At 38.7% G+C, this 17202-nt stretch overlaps 2 protein-coding genes across 2 annotated transcripts; one reads left to right on the forward strand and one right to left on the reverse strand.

Annotated features, from left to right (window-relative positions):
• The first annotated feature begins 4696 nt into the window (after positions 1 to 4696).
• ftr82 (finTRIM family, member 82) lies at positions 4697 to 11676 on the forward strand. The gene is made up of 7 exons (XM_077545887.1): positions 4697 to 5629; positions 7062 to 7157; positions 7415 to 7648; positions 7763 to 7922; positions 8007 to 8063; positions 9107 to 9184; positions 10098 to 11676. The coding sequence occupies exons 1-7, from the start codon at positions 5039 to 5041 to the stop codon at positions 10616 to 10618; spliced, it is 1737 nt and encodes a 578-aa protein (XP_077402013.1). The 5' UTR covers positions 4697 to 5038; the 3' UTR covers positions 10619 to 11676.
• Positions 11677 to 12547: 871 nt separating this feature from the next.
• atp5l (ATP synthase, H+ transporting, mitochondrial F0 complex, subunit g) lies at positions 12548 to 16116 on the reverse strand. Its single transcript, XM_077545895.1, has 3 exons — positions 15948 to 16116; positions 15461 to 15621; positions 12548 to 12749 (listed from the first exon to the last, which is right to left on the reverse strand). Exons 1-3 carry the CDS (start codon positions 15997 to 15999, stop codon positions 12651 to 12653), a joined length of 312 nt encoding a protein of 103 aa, XP_077402021.1. The 5' UTR covers positions 16000 to 16116; the 3' UTR covers positions 12548 to 12650.
• Positions 16117 to 17202: the final 1086 nt, after the last annotated feature.

A 17202-nucleotide genomic window follows, 5' to 3' on the forward strand; every position in this document is an offset into this window, starting at 1 on the left:
TGACGTGGGCATTGAGTAGTTTCATCATTCCTTTGAATGGAACTGCACGAAGACTCATCAAATAAAAAGAAATTCTACACAAAATTTTGATATGACTGAATGAAGTTTGCACCGTGTACTTACATTTGAATAAAGATTATGGACAATGAGGCCGATGTGAAACAAAACAGGTGTGGCGCAGTTACTACTTGGGAGACATCATGCAATGATAGCTATTCAAGTCACCACTAAACAGATTGTCAGCACGCCTCTTTTTTACAATGATCAGATATAGTGTCTCATCAATCAAATCAAAAGTGACTGTGTTCCTGCAGTGATGCACAATTAATTGCTTTGATTGGATTCAGTTGGCTTTGTGCTAAGCTGTTTATAGTTCAACCACCGCCTATCCAAATTAATCATCAATTCAACTTTTTGAGCATGACTTTAAAACACTCATTTGGACTGAGATTGATTCTGCACGTCAGCAATGAGACAATGTTGCTGCAGAGACTCTTGCAATTAGAGGAATGTTTTCTCTTGGTCTTACAGCGAACACAAACACGGCTAAGATGGAGTTTCAGGGTTGTTGGAATGGAGTGGAATGTGACTACACTTGATAGCCCAGATAACAGATGCCATTGTTAAAGAGCCAAGATGGCCCCTGCAGAGTGGGCTACGACTTGGTCTGTTGTCCATCAACAACAGCTGATATGCTAGAACATGCGGATAAAAAGTAAGGTAAGTGAGCCAACCAACAACAATAAACACGACAAATTAATTATGCCCCTCTTAATTGCGATGAGACGTCATGTATTAATTTTGAAGAATATAATGGTCATGTTATTTTTTTTTTCATGACTAACATTCGCCTGGTATTTGCCAAAGAGACACTTCAGTTCATATGAATTATGAAACAAAATGCAAATATTCCTTCATTTTTAGAGCCACAATTCAGCTAGCGTTTCAACAAGTCCCTTTAGCTGTAAATTGACACTGAAGATATTTTGATTTGGGAAAACTGCTCTGCACTTTGTTCTGCCAACATAAATGACCTTGGTTTGGACAGTAAATGGACTTTGCTTCCATAAAACAAAAATACTGTGTTTTTATGGAGAAGATTAATCTACTGGCCAATGCTCACTGCACTTCACTCCATTCACTACACAGAATGACCTCTAAGCTGTCTGTTACAGGATTAGTTCCATTAAAATAACTTGATTCAATGCAACTCTGACTAACATAAAGAAAGTGCTGTTTTCTTTTTTTTCTTCTTTTTTTCTTCTTTTTTTTCTGAAGCCTGTAATAGAGGTATTTGGGCTACACTAAAATGAGGAAAATTAAAGCAAAATCTGATCTGGAAAGTTTTGATTTTAATTAAATAATATGACTAGAAACCCTAATATTGTGAGAAAAACAAAATTGTTCCGTTATATTACTAGAAAAAGTTGTAGTGATATAAGAAGTTGGAAATTAAAAGATTAAAGTTATTTATTTATTTTTAGAAAAAGAGAATAGAAAAAAACATTTTATAAAATAATCATATTAGTCACTAGTCAATACAAGGCATTCAGGTTAATATTGTATTGGTAGAATATGTATTAAGCAGCAAAATCCACCCGTTTTTATCCCTCTTTGGGGGCAGCCATTTTGCTTCCTCACTGTCGACTGAAAATGACATCACAGTGCCTAAGGGCTCAGGTAATGAGTTGGCCAATCCCAGCTCACCTGTTTTCTAAGTTTGGTCATGTGACATTTGCACGATGAGGCTTTATTGGTCGATAGCTGAGCCCTCAGCAACTGTGATGTCATTTTCAGTTGACCGCAAGTAGCAGTACAAGGCAAAATGGACGCCCTATGAGATGAATAAAAACAAGTTGCGTTTGCTGCTTAATTTATATTCCACAAGCAATTAATTAGAAAACCGTGTTTAAATGAACTAGTGGAGCACCATAAAACATTATTGTTTTGTTATTTTGTTATTTAATCATATTGCTATTTTGTTAGGGTTTTTTGACTTGACTTCCTCATTAAAGACTTTTAAAATTCCAGAGTAGTCTAGAACTAGCAACCTTTGTCGATACTTTGAACTGTCATAATTTTATCACATCTTTATTCTTATGGAATTTAAAGTGTTTTCTTTCTCTTTTTTTTCCTGGAGAGCTCAGTATTGTTCATTCGGTAATTTTACCGATTTGACATGTCATCATCATTGCTCTCTCTCTTTTTTTTTAAGTGTTTTCTTATTTTTATAACTATTGACTTTACTCCCATCGTATTGTTCTTTTTTTTTTCAATGTGGCCATAACATTCCTTCATACTAAACAGTGACAGTTACATTTGGCCTGTGTAACATTCAGCAGTCTTCACTTTGGGTACCTACCAGAAATCTGTCTAGTGTTTTCACCATCACGTGTTTAGAATGGTGTCTTCCTGTTTTTATTACACACCCTCAGTGAACTCGCATTTTGCTTCCTTCGATGAAATAATGCGTGTGTGCTCGCCTGCTATTACCCTGCATGCCCACTCTATCCTAAGCGAGGCTAACCTTTCACCTTGAACTTGGTTTCAGCTATGGATGACTGTGGAGTATCTGTTTGCTCAAAACAGAACTCCTCGGTTCACAACAAGTGGCTTACTCTTTGCAGGGTCCTGTCATTAAAGCTAATTAAAAAGTCCTGTATTCTAAACATGATCACATTTCATAAGTACAACAGGGACATTGTGTCTTCCCTTTTTGATATCAGAATTGTGCGAAGTGTTTTCCCCTCTGCAACAGCACTAGGTAGTTAATCTGTAATCACAGGGTGCACCCTCTACTCTGGAGGAAGGAAAGGAAAAACTGGCTTATCACAACCTGACCTAATATGGTGAAGTAATATGTATGAAGTCATGCAGGATGCAGAGTCGAGAGTGGACACTGTACTTCTAATAGGCTTAAAATGCATTAAGTTTATTTTGTTTCCAATTATGTTGAGGGTTAGGGTTAGCCCAGGGGTCTGCTCCCTGTGGATCTGTAATAATAATTTAAAAAATATATATTTCATTAAATTAATATTTTTTACATATTTATTTGTATTTTTTAGATTGAATATTTTTCAAATTAATTGATTTTGATTTTAAAACATTAATAATTAAATTAAATATTCCAAAAAATATAAAAGTAACAACATTTAAATTGTGAGAAAAAGGTCAAAACGTTTTTAAAAAGTTACCTAAAAATGTCCATAAAGTGATCATAAAATGTTCAAAAAGGAAGCGGAAAAGTAGAAATTTACCATAAAATGTCCATGAAATTGCCAAAAATATCAGAGAATTGAATTTAAAAAAAGGAAAGCACATTTCAAAAGTAACCGACAATGTCCAAAAACACAATAAAGGCAAAATTACCATAAAATATTTTTGGAATTTCCAATAAAGTCAAATAAAAAAAAAAAAATAAAAAAAAAGGTAGAAAAGAAAAGGTTAAAAAAGTAACCATAAAATGTCCAGAAAATTACCATAAAATGGACACAAAATTGCCCCAAAAAGTCAGAATATGTATTTTTTTTAAAGCAGAAAGGAAAGCATTAAAAAGTAACTATAAAATGTTCAAAAACAAAAGAAGAAATCCCAAAAATTACAATAAAATGTCTACAAAATTGCAAAAAAAATCATAAATTTGCTGGCAAAAAGGCAGCAAAAAATAAAAACAAACAAAAAAAATAAACACAAAATCTCCAAAAAAGGAAGAAGAGAGGCAGAATATGACTGCAATAGTGTAATATGTCCATAAAATTACCAAAAAAATGTCATACATTTAACAGAAAGGAAGTAAAGTCTAAAAAGGTATGAAAAACAAAGTATGAAAAATTACACGCACACAAAAAAAAAATCTAAAGACGAAAGGTAGAAGAAAATGAATGTCAAAGTATTGGATGCTGCATATTTTTGTGTCGTTTGTGGTGCAGTTCAAATTAAATTTCGGGCTCTCAGTATATTAGACTAACAATAACACTGTTTCCTTCATAACAATCTTCAAAGGTTTTGCGGCCCCAGACACATTTTTTTTTGTTATTTATTTGGCCTAAAATGGCTCTTTTGACAGGAAAGGTTACTGACCCCTGGGTGAGCCGAACTTAAACTCAACCCTGTTCAACTTCAGGCCTGATAGAAATGCTAGCGTACGCTGCATGTTGATGCTTTGGTGTGACTGGTTTGAACAGTGGAGTCGGCGGCTGTCCACATGATGTAACACACAAGTATGTCAAACATCTACACACACCTGCATCATACAGGAATGTTCTGTTTGCGCACGGCTTCATGTGGGACTCCTTCTACTGAACAAACAGATGCTATCTCCATATCTGCAGTTACATATTGACCTCCAGGAGCGCATTTGACGAGTTTGACTGGTTACAATGTAAAAAAAAATATATCAAAGAAACGAGAGGGGATGTTTTCCTGAAAATGCTCAAGCTCGCAGCGTCTGTGTTTGTTTATTGGGTGGTCCCTGAAATTCCAGCAGCACCTAACCCTCCATTTGTGTTTGTTGGACTGTAACCGGTTTAAGACAATGGCGATTCTGTTCGACAACAATAGGTGGAAATACAGCTGTTGACAAGTGTGCGCAATTCATCCCCAGATGAGCCATAGGAGGAATTGCGAGTAAGCCGTGGAGGAAATGGAGGCGTTTTCAAGCATATTTCTTGTCTCATTTTGAGCTTTTCACATTTCATCCATTCTCTCCTGAAACTTTTTTAGTTTTCTCTCTTTCCTGCCTGCACGACTCGCTTGCTCGCTCGCCCTCCCTCCCGCTCTCTTTCTCTCCAGCCTTGCTCAACCTGCTTATCTGAGCTGGGCAGGGCTCCCATACACTCACACAGCGCAGGAGGCGGGCCTTGCCTGCTTTCAATCAATAACCTCTGGAATTCAGAAATACAAGTAGGTCCTGTCTCTGGCAGGCTGTACCACACTCAGGAGGGCGGGCTCCCACGCAGACTCCACTCAGCGCTCTTTGCTCCCGGCGTTCTTCTCTCTCCGCTTCCTCAGGTCTGAAAGTGTTTGCGTGACCGCCACGATGGCTGATCACACGTCTCCAGACTACTTTAGCTGCACCCTGTGTGTGAACCTCCTGAGGGACCCTGTGGCTATTCCTTGTGGCCACAGTTTCTGTATGGACTGCATCAGCGGCTACTGGAATGAGGCGGACTACACCGGGATTTATATCTGCCCCCAGTGCAAGATCACGTTCACCCAGAGGCCGGTGTTGCGGCCCAACGCTACGCTCAGCATGGTGGCTGAGAAGATCAAGAAGAGTGGTCTGAACCTTAACGTCCACATGCCCCAAGGGAACGGCTACGCCGGGCCAAGTGACGTCCCCTGTGACTTCTGCTCTGGGAAGAAACTCAAGGCCGTTAAGTCCTGCCTGAACTGTCTGGCATCCTACTGCGAGAAACACCTCAAGCCCCACTACGAGTCAGCCACGTTCAAAAGGCACAAGTTGGTGGACGAGTTGGGAAACCTGGACAGGAAGATCTGCCCGCAACACCAGAAGTCCCTGGAGCTCTTCTGTCGAACCGACCAAATGTGTGTCTGTGCCATCTGCACAGTCAGTGAACACAAAGGCCATGACATCGTCTCTGCTGAGGCCGAGAGGAGTGAGAAACAGGTAAGCTTTACTTTGTTGTTCAACCACACACATACTACAGCTACCTGTTAGATCGCTTTCAAATGGCCTCGGAGAAGAAACATGTCACAGTGTAGCCGTTGTGTTATCATACAAGAAAGCATATTGTCTCTCGGGAGATAATCTGGCTGTGTTCCTTCACTCCTGCATTACAACTGCCGCACGTACTTTGCCCTATTTTTCCAATGGTATCAGCTACTTCGGCAGGCATTCACCGCCAAAACAAATGCGGCTCTCTGATTGGCTGCGCGCAGGTTGGGGGGAGTGTCTGGCTTATCACCGAAAGTTGCTTTTCACAGAATGTGATGTTCCATCTGTGGGATGGCTGCACAGAAACTGTCTTCCTGTGCCATTTCCCACCTGTGGGAGGAGGCCTGGAGTGGTACTGGAATGTCAGGGAGTCAAGGTTTTCTGCTCTGGATCATGAATCACAGCCAAACACAATCAAGCCACTCGAGTGCTGTGAGAAAACACAACTGCTGTGTTCAAAAGAGTCCGGTATTTCTAATCAGGATATTTACAATCAGAGTTTCACAGATCTCACACCATCTCCTCCTGTCTCCCCTCCCCCTCTCACGCTCAACCCCTGCCAGATTCCCCACATTCCACCAGCTTATCTTGAAGAATGGCTTGGTGAGTTTTGAGAATCGAGCTGAATTAGAAAAGCCCTCCTTTCTGCATGTCAGTATGGCGTGCACCTTGAAACATCTCTTGAAAAAGTCCGTCGGCGGTGGCTTCACATTCCTGACATGGCCAGAATTCCATGACAGACCCCCGTCTGAGATCAAACCTGCCCGTATTGAGAAGTCTCTTTGAATAGGCTTTATTAGTTATGCTGAGATGGCTGTCTGTACTAAGCTTTCAAATAGGAACCTGTAGTTTCTCAATAACAATTTGAACTATAACTTTAAAACCTTATAAAGCCTGAACCATGAAATATGAGATGCAATTCACATTCTTTGTAAATGGAGTATTTATTGGTCCTTTTGAACATTTTTGGGTTTTTAAAAAAAATCAACTTCCGCATATGACTTTTGATTTGTGTCATATTTGATACATCCGGTCACAACACTTTAAATTCATACATTTATAACTGTCAAAAATATAATAATAAACAGACATATCGAACATATTAGTGTTTCCAAAAATCAGAAAGAACATTTCCCACTATTAATAAGTATAGGTGGCTCTCCTTTCTCAATTGGGGCGATCTTGCGAGGCTGCTTAAAAGCCATCAGCTGGGTGATACTGCCCTCTAACGGATTATCTGTGCAATGCATGTGTCAGATCATATACGTCAGGGTTTTAACGGGGTGGAAAAATGTTATACTCATGAATTAGAGGGCTCAAAATGTCTCGTATTTAATATGATACGTTTGGCTTTATAGGGTTAAATGTTTGTCCTTTATTTCAGAAACTCCTGGGAATCTCCACAGCCGAGATCAAACAAAAATGTCAAGAGCGCGTGAAGGAGCTGGAGGAGCTGAAAACCGCAGTGGATTCACTAAAGGTAAGCTCAAACAGTAGAAACCCAGATTTTAGGATGGCAACAGTCGCAGAACTCATTCTTATTATTATTACTCCCTTTATTTCTTATGGTGAAAGAAAAATTAAAAGTGGACTAGCAATGAAGTGTTTAGCCTCAAGGTGGCCTCTCTAACCACATTACCTTCAAGTTACATGTGATTTACATGCACAAATATCACACTACTTAAAATACACTAATAGTTCCTCCAGTAAGACACACTTCACCGTGATCTCATGCAGAACTCAGCCCAACGAGCCATGTTGGAAAGTCAGAAGATGTTTGAAGACATGATTCGTTCCATTGAGAGGATGAGGTCAGAGGTGACCAAGTTGATTGGGATCAACGAGAAGGCCGCATTCAACCAAGCCGAAGCTTTGGTCGAGCGTCTGGAACAGGAGATTGATGAACTGAGGAAAAAGGAGTCAGGCTTGAAGCAGCTTTATAGTACGGACGACCACATCCACTTTTTACAGGTATACCTCAGGACTTGTTCCTGAAATGACTTTTATATGTACCGAATTCCTAAACACGATAATAACATACCAAATTGTGACAATCCACTATTTGTCAACGCTCACTTTCCTCAGAACTTCAACTACCTGTGCACTCCCACTGATGATGGCTTCATACCAAAGGTGACGGTAAACCCTGACTTCTCCTTTGGGACTGTCAGGAAAGCTGTAGCCGAGATCAAGGAACGTCTGGAAGAGTTTGGCCGGGGAGAGCTGCTGAAGATATCCAAGACAGGTTTGTCTGATTTTAGCAACAGAAATGCACTAATTATGCATAATGAGCTCATAAAGTATATAATAAATGTACTATGCCTTACAGTGAATGATGTTCCGGTGTACACTACAGAAAGTCGAACACTGGACAGAAGGAGCAGAGGTGAGGCTAATGCGCAAAAACAGTTAGCATAAACAGTGGGAATCATTTTTCAGCCTTGTAGTTCAGGAAGTCAAGTCAAAAAATTGTTTTTACAACAATGTGTTCTATGCGCCCCAAGTAGTCTAAACACAGCATTCTGATAAATAATGTGTTTGTGGAATATGAATTAAGCAGCAAAGTCCACACTTTTTTTTCCGTCTCAGGGGTGGCCATTTTGCCACTTGCTGTCGACTGAAAATTACATCACAGTGCCTAAGCAGCAAAATGGCCGCCCCATGAGATGAATAAAAATTTGAGTTTTTTTCTGCTTAATTGATATTCCAATTCTTTTTTTCTTGACTTGGCTTTTAAGTTCACAATAATTTAATAAATGCAATTTTACCCATCTTAGTGTATCAATCTAAAATAGTCCCTCAAACCATATTCATATTGTATTTGATCAAAAATTAAAAAGTACAATTGAATGTGCTAACAAGATCAATTTCATTGGATAAGAAACTGATTTATCAAACGCCGTTCAGACAGCAACATTTAGGCAGCTAGCACAACATTTCCTGTTAGTGCTCTTATTTTGATACTTATTCACACCACTTCTGGTGCAGCAGACTGATGCTAACTTTAGGATTACCACACAGCCACAGGCACTTTAGAGAACTACAGGAAGCCTTACCATGTTGCCTTTACAAGTTCACTTGTCTTGTGACTAGGTTACCTTTTAATGTGCTACTTTGTACCAACAGGGTGTAATATAGTTGCAGTGGTGTTGTTTCAAGACATGTATTAAAATATTGTGACTTAAGTTCATAACAAAGATTTTTTTTTTTATATTTGCCTACCAATGGAAATAATGTGTTAGTACTACAAGGCGATAATAGATGAACTTTATTTATTGATTTCAGCCAGAGCAAATTAATGTAAGCAACCCAGCCCACCAAGAGACGGCCCAGTTGTCAGTCAAGATTAGCCTCTCTTGGCCTGACCATAAACGATGATGTCAAAAAACGCCAGATAATAGATTTGGAAAATTGCTGCTTAATTTGCAGGCAAAGACCACAACATGACCGCAGTGGACAGCATTCCAGCTGCCCCAGAGCCAAGGAGCAGAGCAGAGTTTATCAAATGTAAGTATGTACAATGTCTATTTAAAGCAGACACGGCAGGTGTCACGTGTCTGAAATTTTTTCGCCAAAACAGCTGAAATTCCGACTTTCGTTACCATGACAACCGGGGGCCGAACCTGATATGGGCAACTAGAGTTATGGGAGCAGAGCCCAGTGTGGCGTGTTTCTGCATGATAGTGTTTCAGACATAGTCTGACCGTCACTGGGAAGTTTCTCTGGATCTTTCCCCAGCCTAGTTGATCATGACATGGGTGGAGAAACTCATGGGGGGCATTTATGTAAAATAGACTCATTGTTATGTAACAGTGGACAAGAAATGCACAAGCGTTTGCTCAGACACATTCAGAAATAGGCAGATTAAAGATTTACCTGGTCTTTTGTCTTTCAACTATTTGCATAGCATCAATATCTCCACTTTAAAGGGGAAGTCAACCTTCAACATTTCTCGACAACAATATGCTATGTGTGACCTAAACATGACATTCTGATTAATATTACATTTGTGGAATATGAGTTATGAAGCAAAATCCAGCTCTTTTTATCCATCTCAGGGGCTGGCCATTTTGTCATTTGCTGTCGACTGACGATGACATCACAGTTGCTCACCTGTTTTCTGAAGCTGAGCTGTGATTGGTTGTTACCTGGGACCTGAGCAACTGTGATGTCATTTTAACTCGACAGCAAGTGGCAAAATGGCTGCCTTCTGATATTAATAAAAACTGCTGGATTTTGCCGCCTAAATGATATTCCACTCACACAACATTAACCAGAATACCGTATTTAGACTAGTGGAGCTGCATCGAACATATTGGGGTCAAGACATTTTTTGGATTGACTTCCCTTTTAACACTATTTATTACTACTTAACGGATTTCAATGAGATACTAAATGCGTATTGCTTCGCATGTCGTAGATTTCTGCCAGCTGAAGTTGGATCCGATCACAGCCTACAAAGAGCTGTACATCTCTGAGCACAGCAGAAAAGTCATCCGAACCAGGGACCTGCAGCCCTATGGAGAAAACTCGGAGAGGTTTGACAGTTTTGCCCAGGTTTTGTGCCGCGAGGGGCTATCTGGAGGCCGCTTCTACTGGGAGATCGAGTGGAGCGGAGAGTTCTCCATCGGAGCGGCCTACAAGGGCATCAGCCGGAAGGGCAAAGGCTCATTGTGTCTGCTGGGCTACAACGATAAATCCTGGAGTCTACTCTGCTCCGACACGGGCTACTCGGCCTGGCACAACAGAGTTGACAAAGCCGTAAGCGGTCCTCACTCCCCGAGAATAGGCGTGTACTTGGACCATAGTGCGGGTGTGCTGGCGTTTTATAGCATTGGAAGTAGCATGACGCTGCTGCACAGGTTTGAGACCACGTTCACTGAGCCCCTTTACCCAGGCTTTGGAGTTGGAACCTCTGTCAAAATCTGCAACATCAAGTGAACATTATGACATCATTGAGCCAACGCTTACATTTTGATAATGTCTTATAAGATGCTTTTGGAATATATATTTTTGCATAACTTTGAAATTGATGTTACGCTGTTTAGAGCTCTTTGTATTCTACTCCAGTGTGTAAACCATCACATACTGTATTTTTTAATTTCAAAATCAAAATTACTGTAACACTTTCAAAGATCACTGCCATGGAAGGAGTTGAAATGCAGTAGTATGCTTGTTAACGCCTCCAGTTACAGTCTACATCACATCCTGCTATTTCATATTTATCTTGTCTGAGAGGGTGTGGCAATTGTTATGTCATCAAAATAGATAACTGGATGCATTGTCGCATGTTTCTTTGCGACAAAAATTTCAAACAACTGGAAATGTATCTAATTTTATGCCCTCCTATTTGTCTTTTCACAGTTTAACTAACCCTTATTTAATGTTTTGCATGTTTATTTACATAGGCTATTGTTTAATGAAAATCCTGAATATAATTATTATCCAGGACCGTCTTATTTTATATTTTGGACAGATTTATAGTTTTGAATAAAGATTAAATTAAAAAGTTAGTTGTTTTGTTGTTTTTCACCGGCCTCAAGGTAACAGTTACGTAAGTACACGACAGGTGCAACACAACAAAGGGTGTGGCATCCAGCAAACCTACCACTAGCTCCCTCTACTGGCAGATGACAAGCAATAAAAGTCGGATTGGTTCCTTTAAAATCCTGAATAGAATTATCCAGAACAGTCTGATATTTTTGACATATTTATAGTTTTGAATAAAGATCTAAATTAAAAAGGTAGTTTTGTTTTGTTGTTTTACACCCTCAAGGTAACCGTTACGTAAGTACGTACACAAGAGAGGTGCAACACGTGAAATGTCTATTTTATTAATTTTTTTCTTGTATTGTACCATCTTTAAAATGAACAAAAATTTTGTCAGGTATATTTAGAAGACATGTTCGTATGTTTTCGAATGTAAAGTTGTGTTCAATTGTGTTAACTAGAAAAAGTTGGGTTCAATTGTGTTAATAAAAGCTTTTTTTTTTTTTTAATGGTGTGGCATTCAACAAACGTACCACTAGCTCTCTCTACTGGCTGATGACAAGCTATAAAAGTAGGATTTACAGCAAAGATGCCCTTTTCTTTGAACACAAAAGTGGGTTTAAGACGCAGCTTTAAAATTTCGATCCAAATTAACACTTTAACCATGAGTTGGCAATACTGGGGCATACCAATCTTAAGGGGGTGGGGGAGGGGCAAACTGACCTAGAAAAAAAATTCAGGACGAACTCAAAAAAGCACTATAATCTTTACATGAAAACTTAATTTGACCTTCTCTAACCTTTTGAATGATGAACTGTTCAATTTTTCAGTCAGCTACTTTTTGCACAACTTGTCCCACTGCAATCAAATGTGATTCAACCATTTAGATTACAGCTTCACCTGTGTCAAAAACTGTAATTAGCACATTCCTATGTGTGTATAAAAAAAGAACCCCACCACAATGGACCTTCAAGAGAAGTTAACGCTGACAGTATACCAAAGATGCTGATCATCAAGTGTCTGAAGACCAAGACCGTTTCTGGGGTGGCAAATACCATGAATGTATCCAAACATCAGGTGCAGGAAAAACATAAATTAAACATTTAAATTAACTGGTGACAACTTTGATTTTAACATTTTAAGTGAATACAATTTTATTTACATTTACTCATGAAGTCATTTCTGATTCCAATTGATCAACTACAACTCATTTGTTGTTCCTAGAATTTAGACAAGACTTTACTTGGGAACTGTACATGCAAATACATTATCTGGAAAGCATGAAATATCTGCTTCACAAATTATAATGTATACTTGTAAATTGGAAATTTGACACCTAGCACAGAGATCTACATCATTAGAGACCATGAGGAGAAAACATTTGTTTTTGTAATAATAGATATCCATTTATTGTTCCCAAACATTTTGTAGGGCGTAGAGCATACAATGCTCAAGAGGAAAAGAAAAACGACAGTCCAAAAGTTCAGACATCATAGCCAACAATTCCTCCTTTTCCAATGCACTCTCCAATGTAAAACCACATCAGTACTTCCGTAGCCACCAGCCCATTCCTTATAGCATCCTGTAAAGACGGAAAAACACATTCAAATTAATAATTTAACATTTTGCTTGATCAATGTATCACAAAAATAAGATTAAGACAGAACACAAATCACAAGCTTCAACGTAAATGTCAGATGTGCTCAATTTTAGGCCTCTGAAAAACATACCCAAACGGCCCGTCCTTATTTTATTGGGAGGATTATTTTAAAAATGTAAAACAACATCTTTACTAATTCCGTTAAAATATCAAATTATCAAAATGTAATTTATTCAGTGATTCCTTTTAATTACTCCAATACTGAATATGCTAAAGAAGACACAATAAGTATTGCTACAATTTTAGACATGTCCGGTGTTTTGGGGCTCATGAAAGTGAAATAATTTGCATGATTTTGGAATGAAGAAAGAAGCAAGAGCACCAATGAACTTCAGAACTAGGGGTGTGAATTGCCTAGTACCTGGTGATTCGATTTGTATCACGATTCATAGGTCACGATTAGTGATGGGACGAACAACACCAGTACTGTGCCGAGTGCGCAAGTGTGAAACCCCGTAACGGCGCGTGTATCGCTTTAATAAAAAAATCACGTGACCGATACAGGAAGTGTGTCGTTTGGATGTGCCGCGCCAAATTGTATTTATAGGTAGACAAACTGTATCAACATGTTGCGTGTTTGTTGGATGGAGATTAAACTGTTTGCTGTTGCTGTAAATTTACCTGTACCTGTTGGATTTTTGTTTGCTTCCACTCATGGATCGTTCTAGAAAATTTTCACAAGTCTGGAATCATTTTGATCTTTTGACGACACATAAGGTAAATCTTTCCCTACTTTGGGCATTGTTTACTGTTATTTTTTTTTTATTAAATGTGTCTACTCACCTTGGAGCAATCACACTTCAAAAACTTTTCATTCTCAATAAAAATGTATGACAATCTGTTTTTAGTGTGTTATTACATATGGTTTAAAACTTTTAACAAAATCCCATACAGAAGTTAAACATTTTAACTTTTATTTTATTACATACAAATTTGCTATATTTTACAAGCCAACTCATATGAGCATCTAACAAACAACTTAACTCAGCAGGCAAATGGACCAACTGAAATTATACAAAGATGAGATCATATTTTAAGTAAAAGACTAGCAAGTGAATAAATAAAATTTATTAAATTTAATTTATAAATATAAATTCATAAGCTAATATTAAGGTTTACAGCATGCACGTTTTACCATCTTATTTTCATTTTGTTTATCTGCAATGATTTTAGATCTACAGCAGAGGTCACTATTGAGTGACCAACACAGTGTCAATACAGTTTGTGTAATGTGTCAATACACTCCTTGAGGTATCATCATCCTATCGTGATTCACGATGTGATAACGTTTAATCCCGATGCGAATCTATAAATTGATTATTGCGATTTTTTAACTCAAATTTAGAAAATACTAATCAGTAAACTTGTACATGAACACTGCAAGATTTTTATGAAAATGTATTTATTTATCTGAAAATGAACCACTGCATTTAACAGGTTGCAGTCTGTATCATGTTTGAACAGCACTGAAATAAAATATCAAGGCTTAATGTTTCATTAATATAACATTCTTCCATGCTTAATGTGTGAATCCTAACCCTAAGTAAGACGTTTTGTTGAATATTCCGCCCAAAAATTGATGTTTAAAATAGAATTGCGCGCTGTAATATCACGATATATTGCCGAATCGATTTTTTCTAACACCCCTATTCAGAACTGTTAGGCAGGTGCAAGACAACTACACATAATTACTGTTATTTCCCACATTGCCCGATAACTGTCTCTGGTGGACTTGGGCTGCAGTGATTGTCCACCCCCCCCCAAAAAAAGCACGTTGTCTTTCTTTCAAATAATACAAGTTGTGAATTTTGAGAACACCGTGTCTACATATTACTGGCCAAACAATATATTTACCGTACTGAAATATTTTTGAGGTTACAACTTTATTTCAAAACGGAATAATTGTTACCTCAAAATTCTCAATTACGAAAATGTGGGGGTGGGGGGGAAGTGGGAGCAAATGTCTTCCATTTACGTTTGATGGCAAGCTCTGTGCTCATTTTGACCTCCAAAGCAGCAGCAGTAACCTCAAGACAATCATTTAAAAATTACACACAATACCTTTTGATGTCACGCATGATTTGTGCTCTGACATGCATAACTGTGGGATCTAATACAGACAGGTCTATGCTTTCCAAGTCATGTCCAATGAACTGGATTTACCACAAGAGGACTTTAAGCAAGATGTATAGCATGATGCACTTCAGCTGTTTTAAGGTGCATAGAAAAAGCTGTGAAATTGTGAATACTTATGTACATTATCATTTATTATGTGGGAGCCTATTGATATTTTTAAATAAAGTGTGGAGTACTAAATTTACTGAATAGGTGAAAGTTGGCGATTCCCAAGGAATATAATGCTGTTATAATAGCACAAATGAGCCACTTGAACGCAACTACAAATTAAGCAAAAACACAACCCGCATTTGAATTCAATCAAAAACTTTACCCGGCAGCTCTCGACGGGGTCTTTTGTTTATGTGCTTTGCTATCACTGTAAAAACTGACACAGCTCTTACATAGGATCTCACATTGTGCAGGCGTCCAGATGTTATGGGTGGCATTGCTGTTAACAATACAAACTAACAGTCTCTTTCAATAATAGAGTATTTTTCTTTGGCACTTGAACGCACCTTCACTGTTGTCTGTCCAAGGCGGCCTGCCTGGAAAGCCTTGATAATGTTGGATGCCCCCTCGATGGCCTTGGGAATCTCGGCTGGGCTGGGTGGAACAAGTTCAACGCGGGCGTAATACCAGAAGGTTGCTAGCCGAGGTTTGGAGTAGGTGACAGCGGCTGAGAGATGAGCATACACGATTAGCAAACACGACAGCTAATGCACAGAACCCGGCTAGCAATGCTAACGTTAGCGCTGAACTTCCCACCGTAAATGATCATCCAGCAACCAACAACTATTAACAGATCCGCAACGATCTATTTAATCATAAAAAAGACTTGTGGCAAAAACATTGCGCGTCAACTCGTAATAACTACTTTGACACAATTTATTTAGTTATCGACCAGACGATCTTGGTCGTGCTAACTCAACGGACATGGATAAACCTAATAGCGAATCATAAGCGGAGACGTATTATTAAACCAATAAAACAACAAAAACTTACCGCCAACCAAAGATGGTACTTTAGCAACCAGCTTTTGCACTGCCTGTGCCATTTTGAGACGGTAATCGACGCACGCTGTATGACCGACTGCGGGTAGCTGACTGAATGTCACCTCCAGTCAAAGGACCCTTACCGAGACCGAGAGCTGCCCAAACAACTGCCTGTACATAAATCGCATTGTGTCCTATCATGCAACTTTGGGCAAAAATTATGACCTATCAAGAAATAGTGTCGTTTGATATACTGTACTACTATTAGCTATCAAGAAATAGTGTCATTTGATATATTACTGCAAACAATCGTTTTAGATGGGTTGTTGTCAAAAACAGTAATTCTCGTTCCACAAACTGATTCTAATTGTCAATATATTCGGAACACCCGTCAACACCAGTGCAGGTAACGCCAACCAACGCTTTGCTAAAACGCTTTAAAAAGCAACTCCTTAGTATCATATATAATATGCATTTTTAAGAAATCAGCGTAGAAATTGAAATTCATAAACATGTAAGGTAACAAAAACAAAAATTACAACCCTTTCAAAAATAAATAATGCTGTTAAGTTACACAAATTGTTTTTCATATTGACTGCATGATTTATTTATGCCCTATTTTTTTTTTTAAGCACAAAATCATGTGATTTGAAACATCTTACTAAATTGTTTACAATGATATATTATGTTATGCATCATTCTTGTGGAATCAGTGGTAGCAATGGGCTCTTTGCACAAATCTACTTCCAGAACTCAGTATCACTCCTTCATGAGCTCCAGGTGGCGGATTGTTACAGTCACTTGGCTCCAATGCAGGTTGGCGTGGGTTCGCTTTCTTGCCTGGGAGACCATGTTTGTATGTGTGCGTGAATGAAAAAAACAATGAAAAAGTATCACTCCTGTCTCCTGGATAGGTGTGGTTGACCTCAGTAACCACGATGACAATGACCCACCTGGATGAATCGGTATGAAAGAGTATTAAGTTCAAGAAGTAGTGGATTGTGCAAAGCCCGTTAGGCTCTAGTGCAGTGGTGGGCAAACTAACATAGCTGATATATGATCAGCTCATCAGCAAGTTCTGCATAAGCCTGATGACGATCCTGTTGATTGGATATCAGCTGCGTTGGAGCAGGGAAATCTCTCGCCCTCGAGGACCGAGTTTGCCGTTGAGGAAAGTCGGATTTATCACAGTTGACTTTTTCCAGTTCCAGTGAAAGTAAACAACCAAAATGGTAGATAGTGATAAATTATTTTGATCCCCAAAC

Source organism: Vanacampus margaritifer, chromosome 16 (assembly GCF_051991255.1).
Source record: "Vanacampus margaritifer isolate UIUO_Vmar chromosome 16, RoL_Vmar_1.0, whole genome shotgun sequence".
Taxonomy (NCBI): Eukaryota; Metazoa; Chordata; class Actinopteri; order Syngnathiformes; family Syngnathidae; genus Vanacampus; species Vanacampus margaritifer.

Bases quoted from the DNA above. Each gene is read 5' to 3' on its own strand.
- ftr82 (XM_077545887.1), top strand. From the start codon at position 5,039: ATGGCTGATCACACGTCTCCAGACTACTTTAGCTGCACCCTGTGTGTG. The intron at 8,064-9,106 runs GTGAGGCTAATG...CTTAATTTGCAG, and splicing joins ACTGGACAGAAGGAGCAGAG to GCAAAGACCACAACATGACC. The intron at 9,185-10,097 runs GTAAGTATGTAC...CGCATGTCGTAG, and splicing joins CAGAGCAGAGTTTATCAAAT to ATTTCTGCCAGCTGAAGTTG.
- atp5l (XM_077545895.1), bottom strand. From the start codon at position 15,999: ATGGCACAGGCAGTGCAAAAGCTGGTTGCTAAAGTACCATCTTTGGTT. The intron at 15,622-15,947 runs GTAAGTTTTTGT...CTCATCTCTCAG, and splicing joins AGTACCATCTTTGGTTGGCG to CCGCTGTCACCTACTCCAAA. The intron at 12,750-15,460 runs GTGCGTTCAAGT...CCGTCTTTACAG, and splicing joins TTGGACAGACAACAGTGAAG to GATGCTATAAGGAATGGGCT.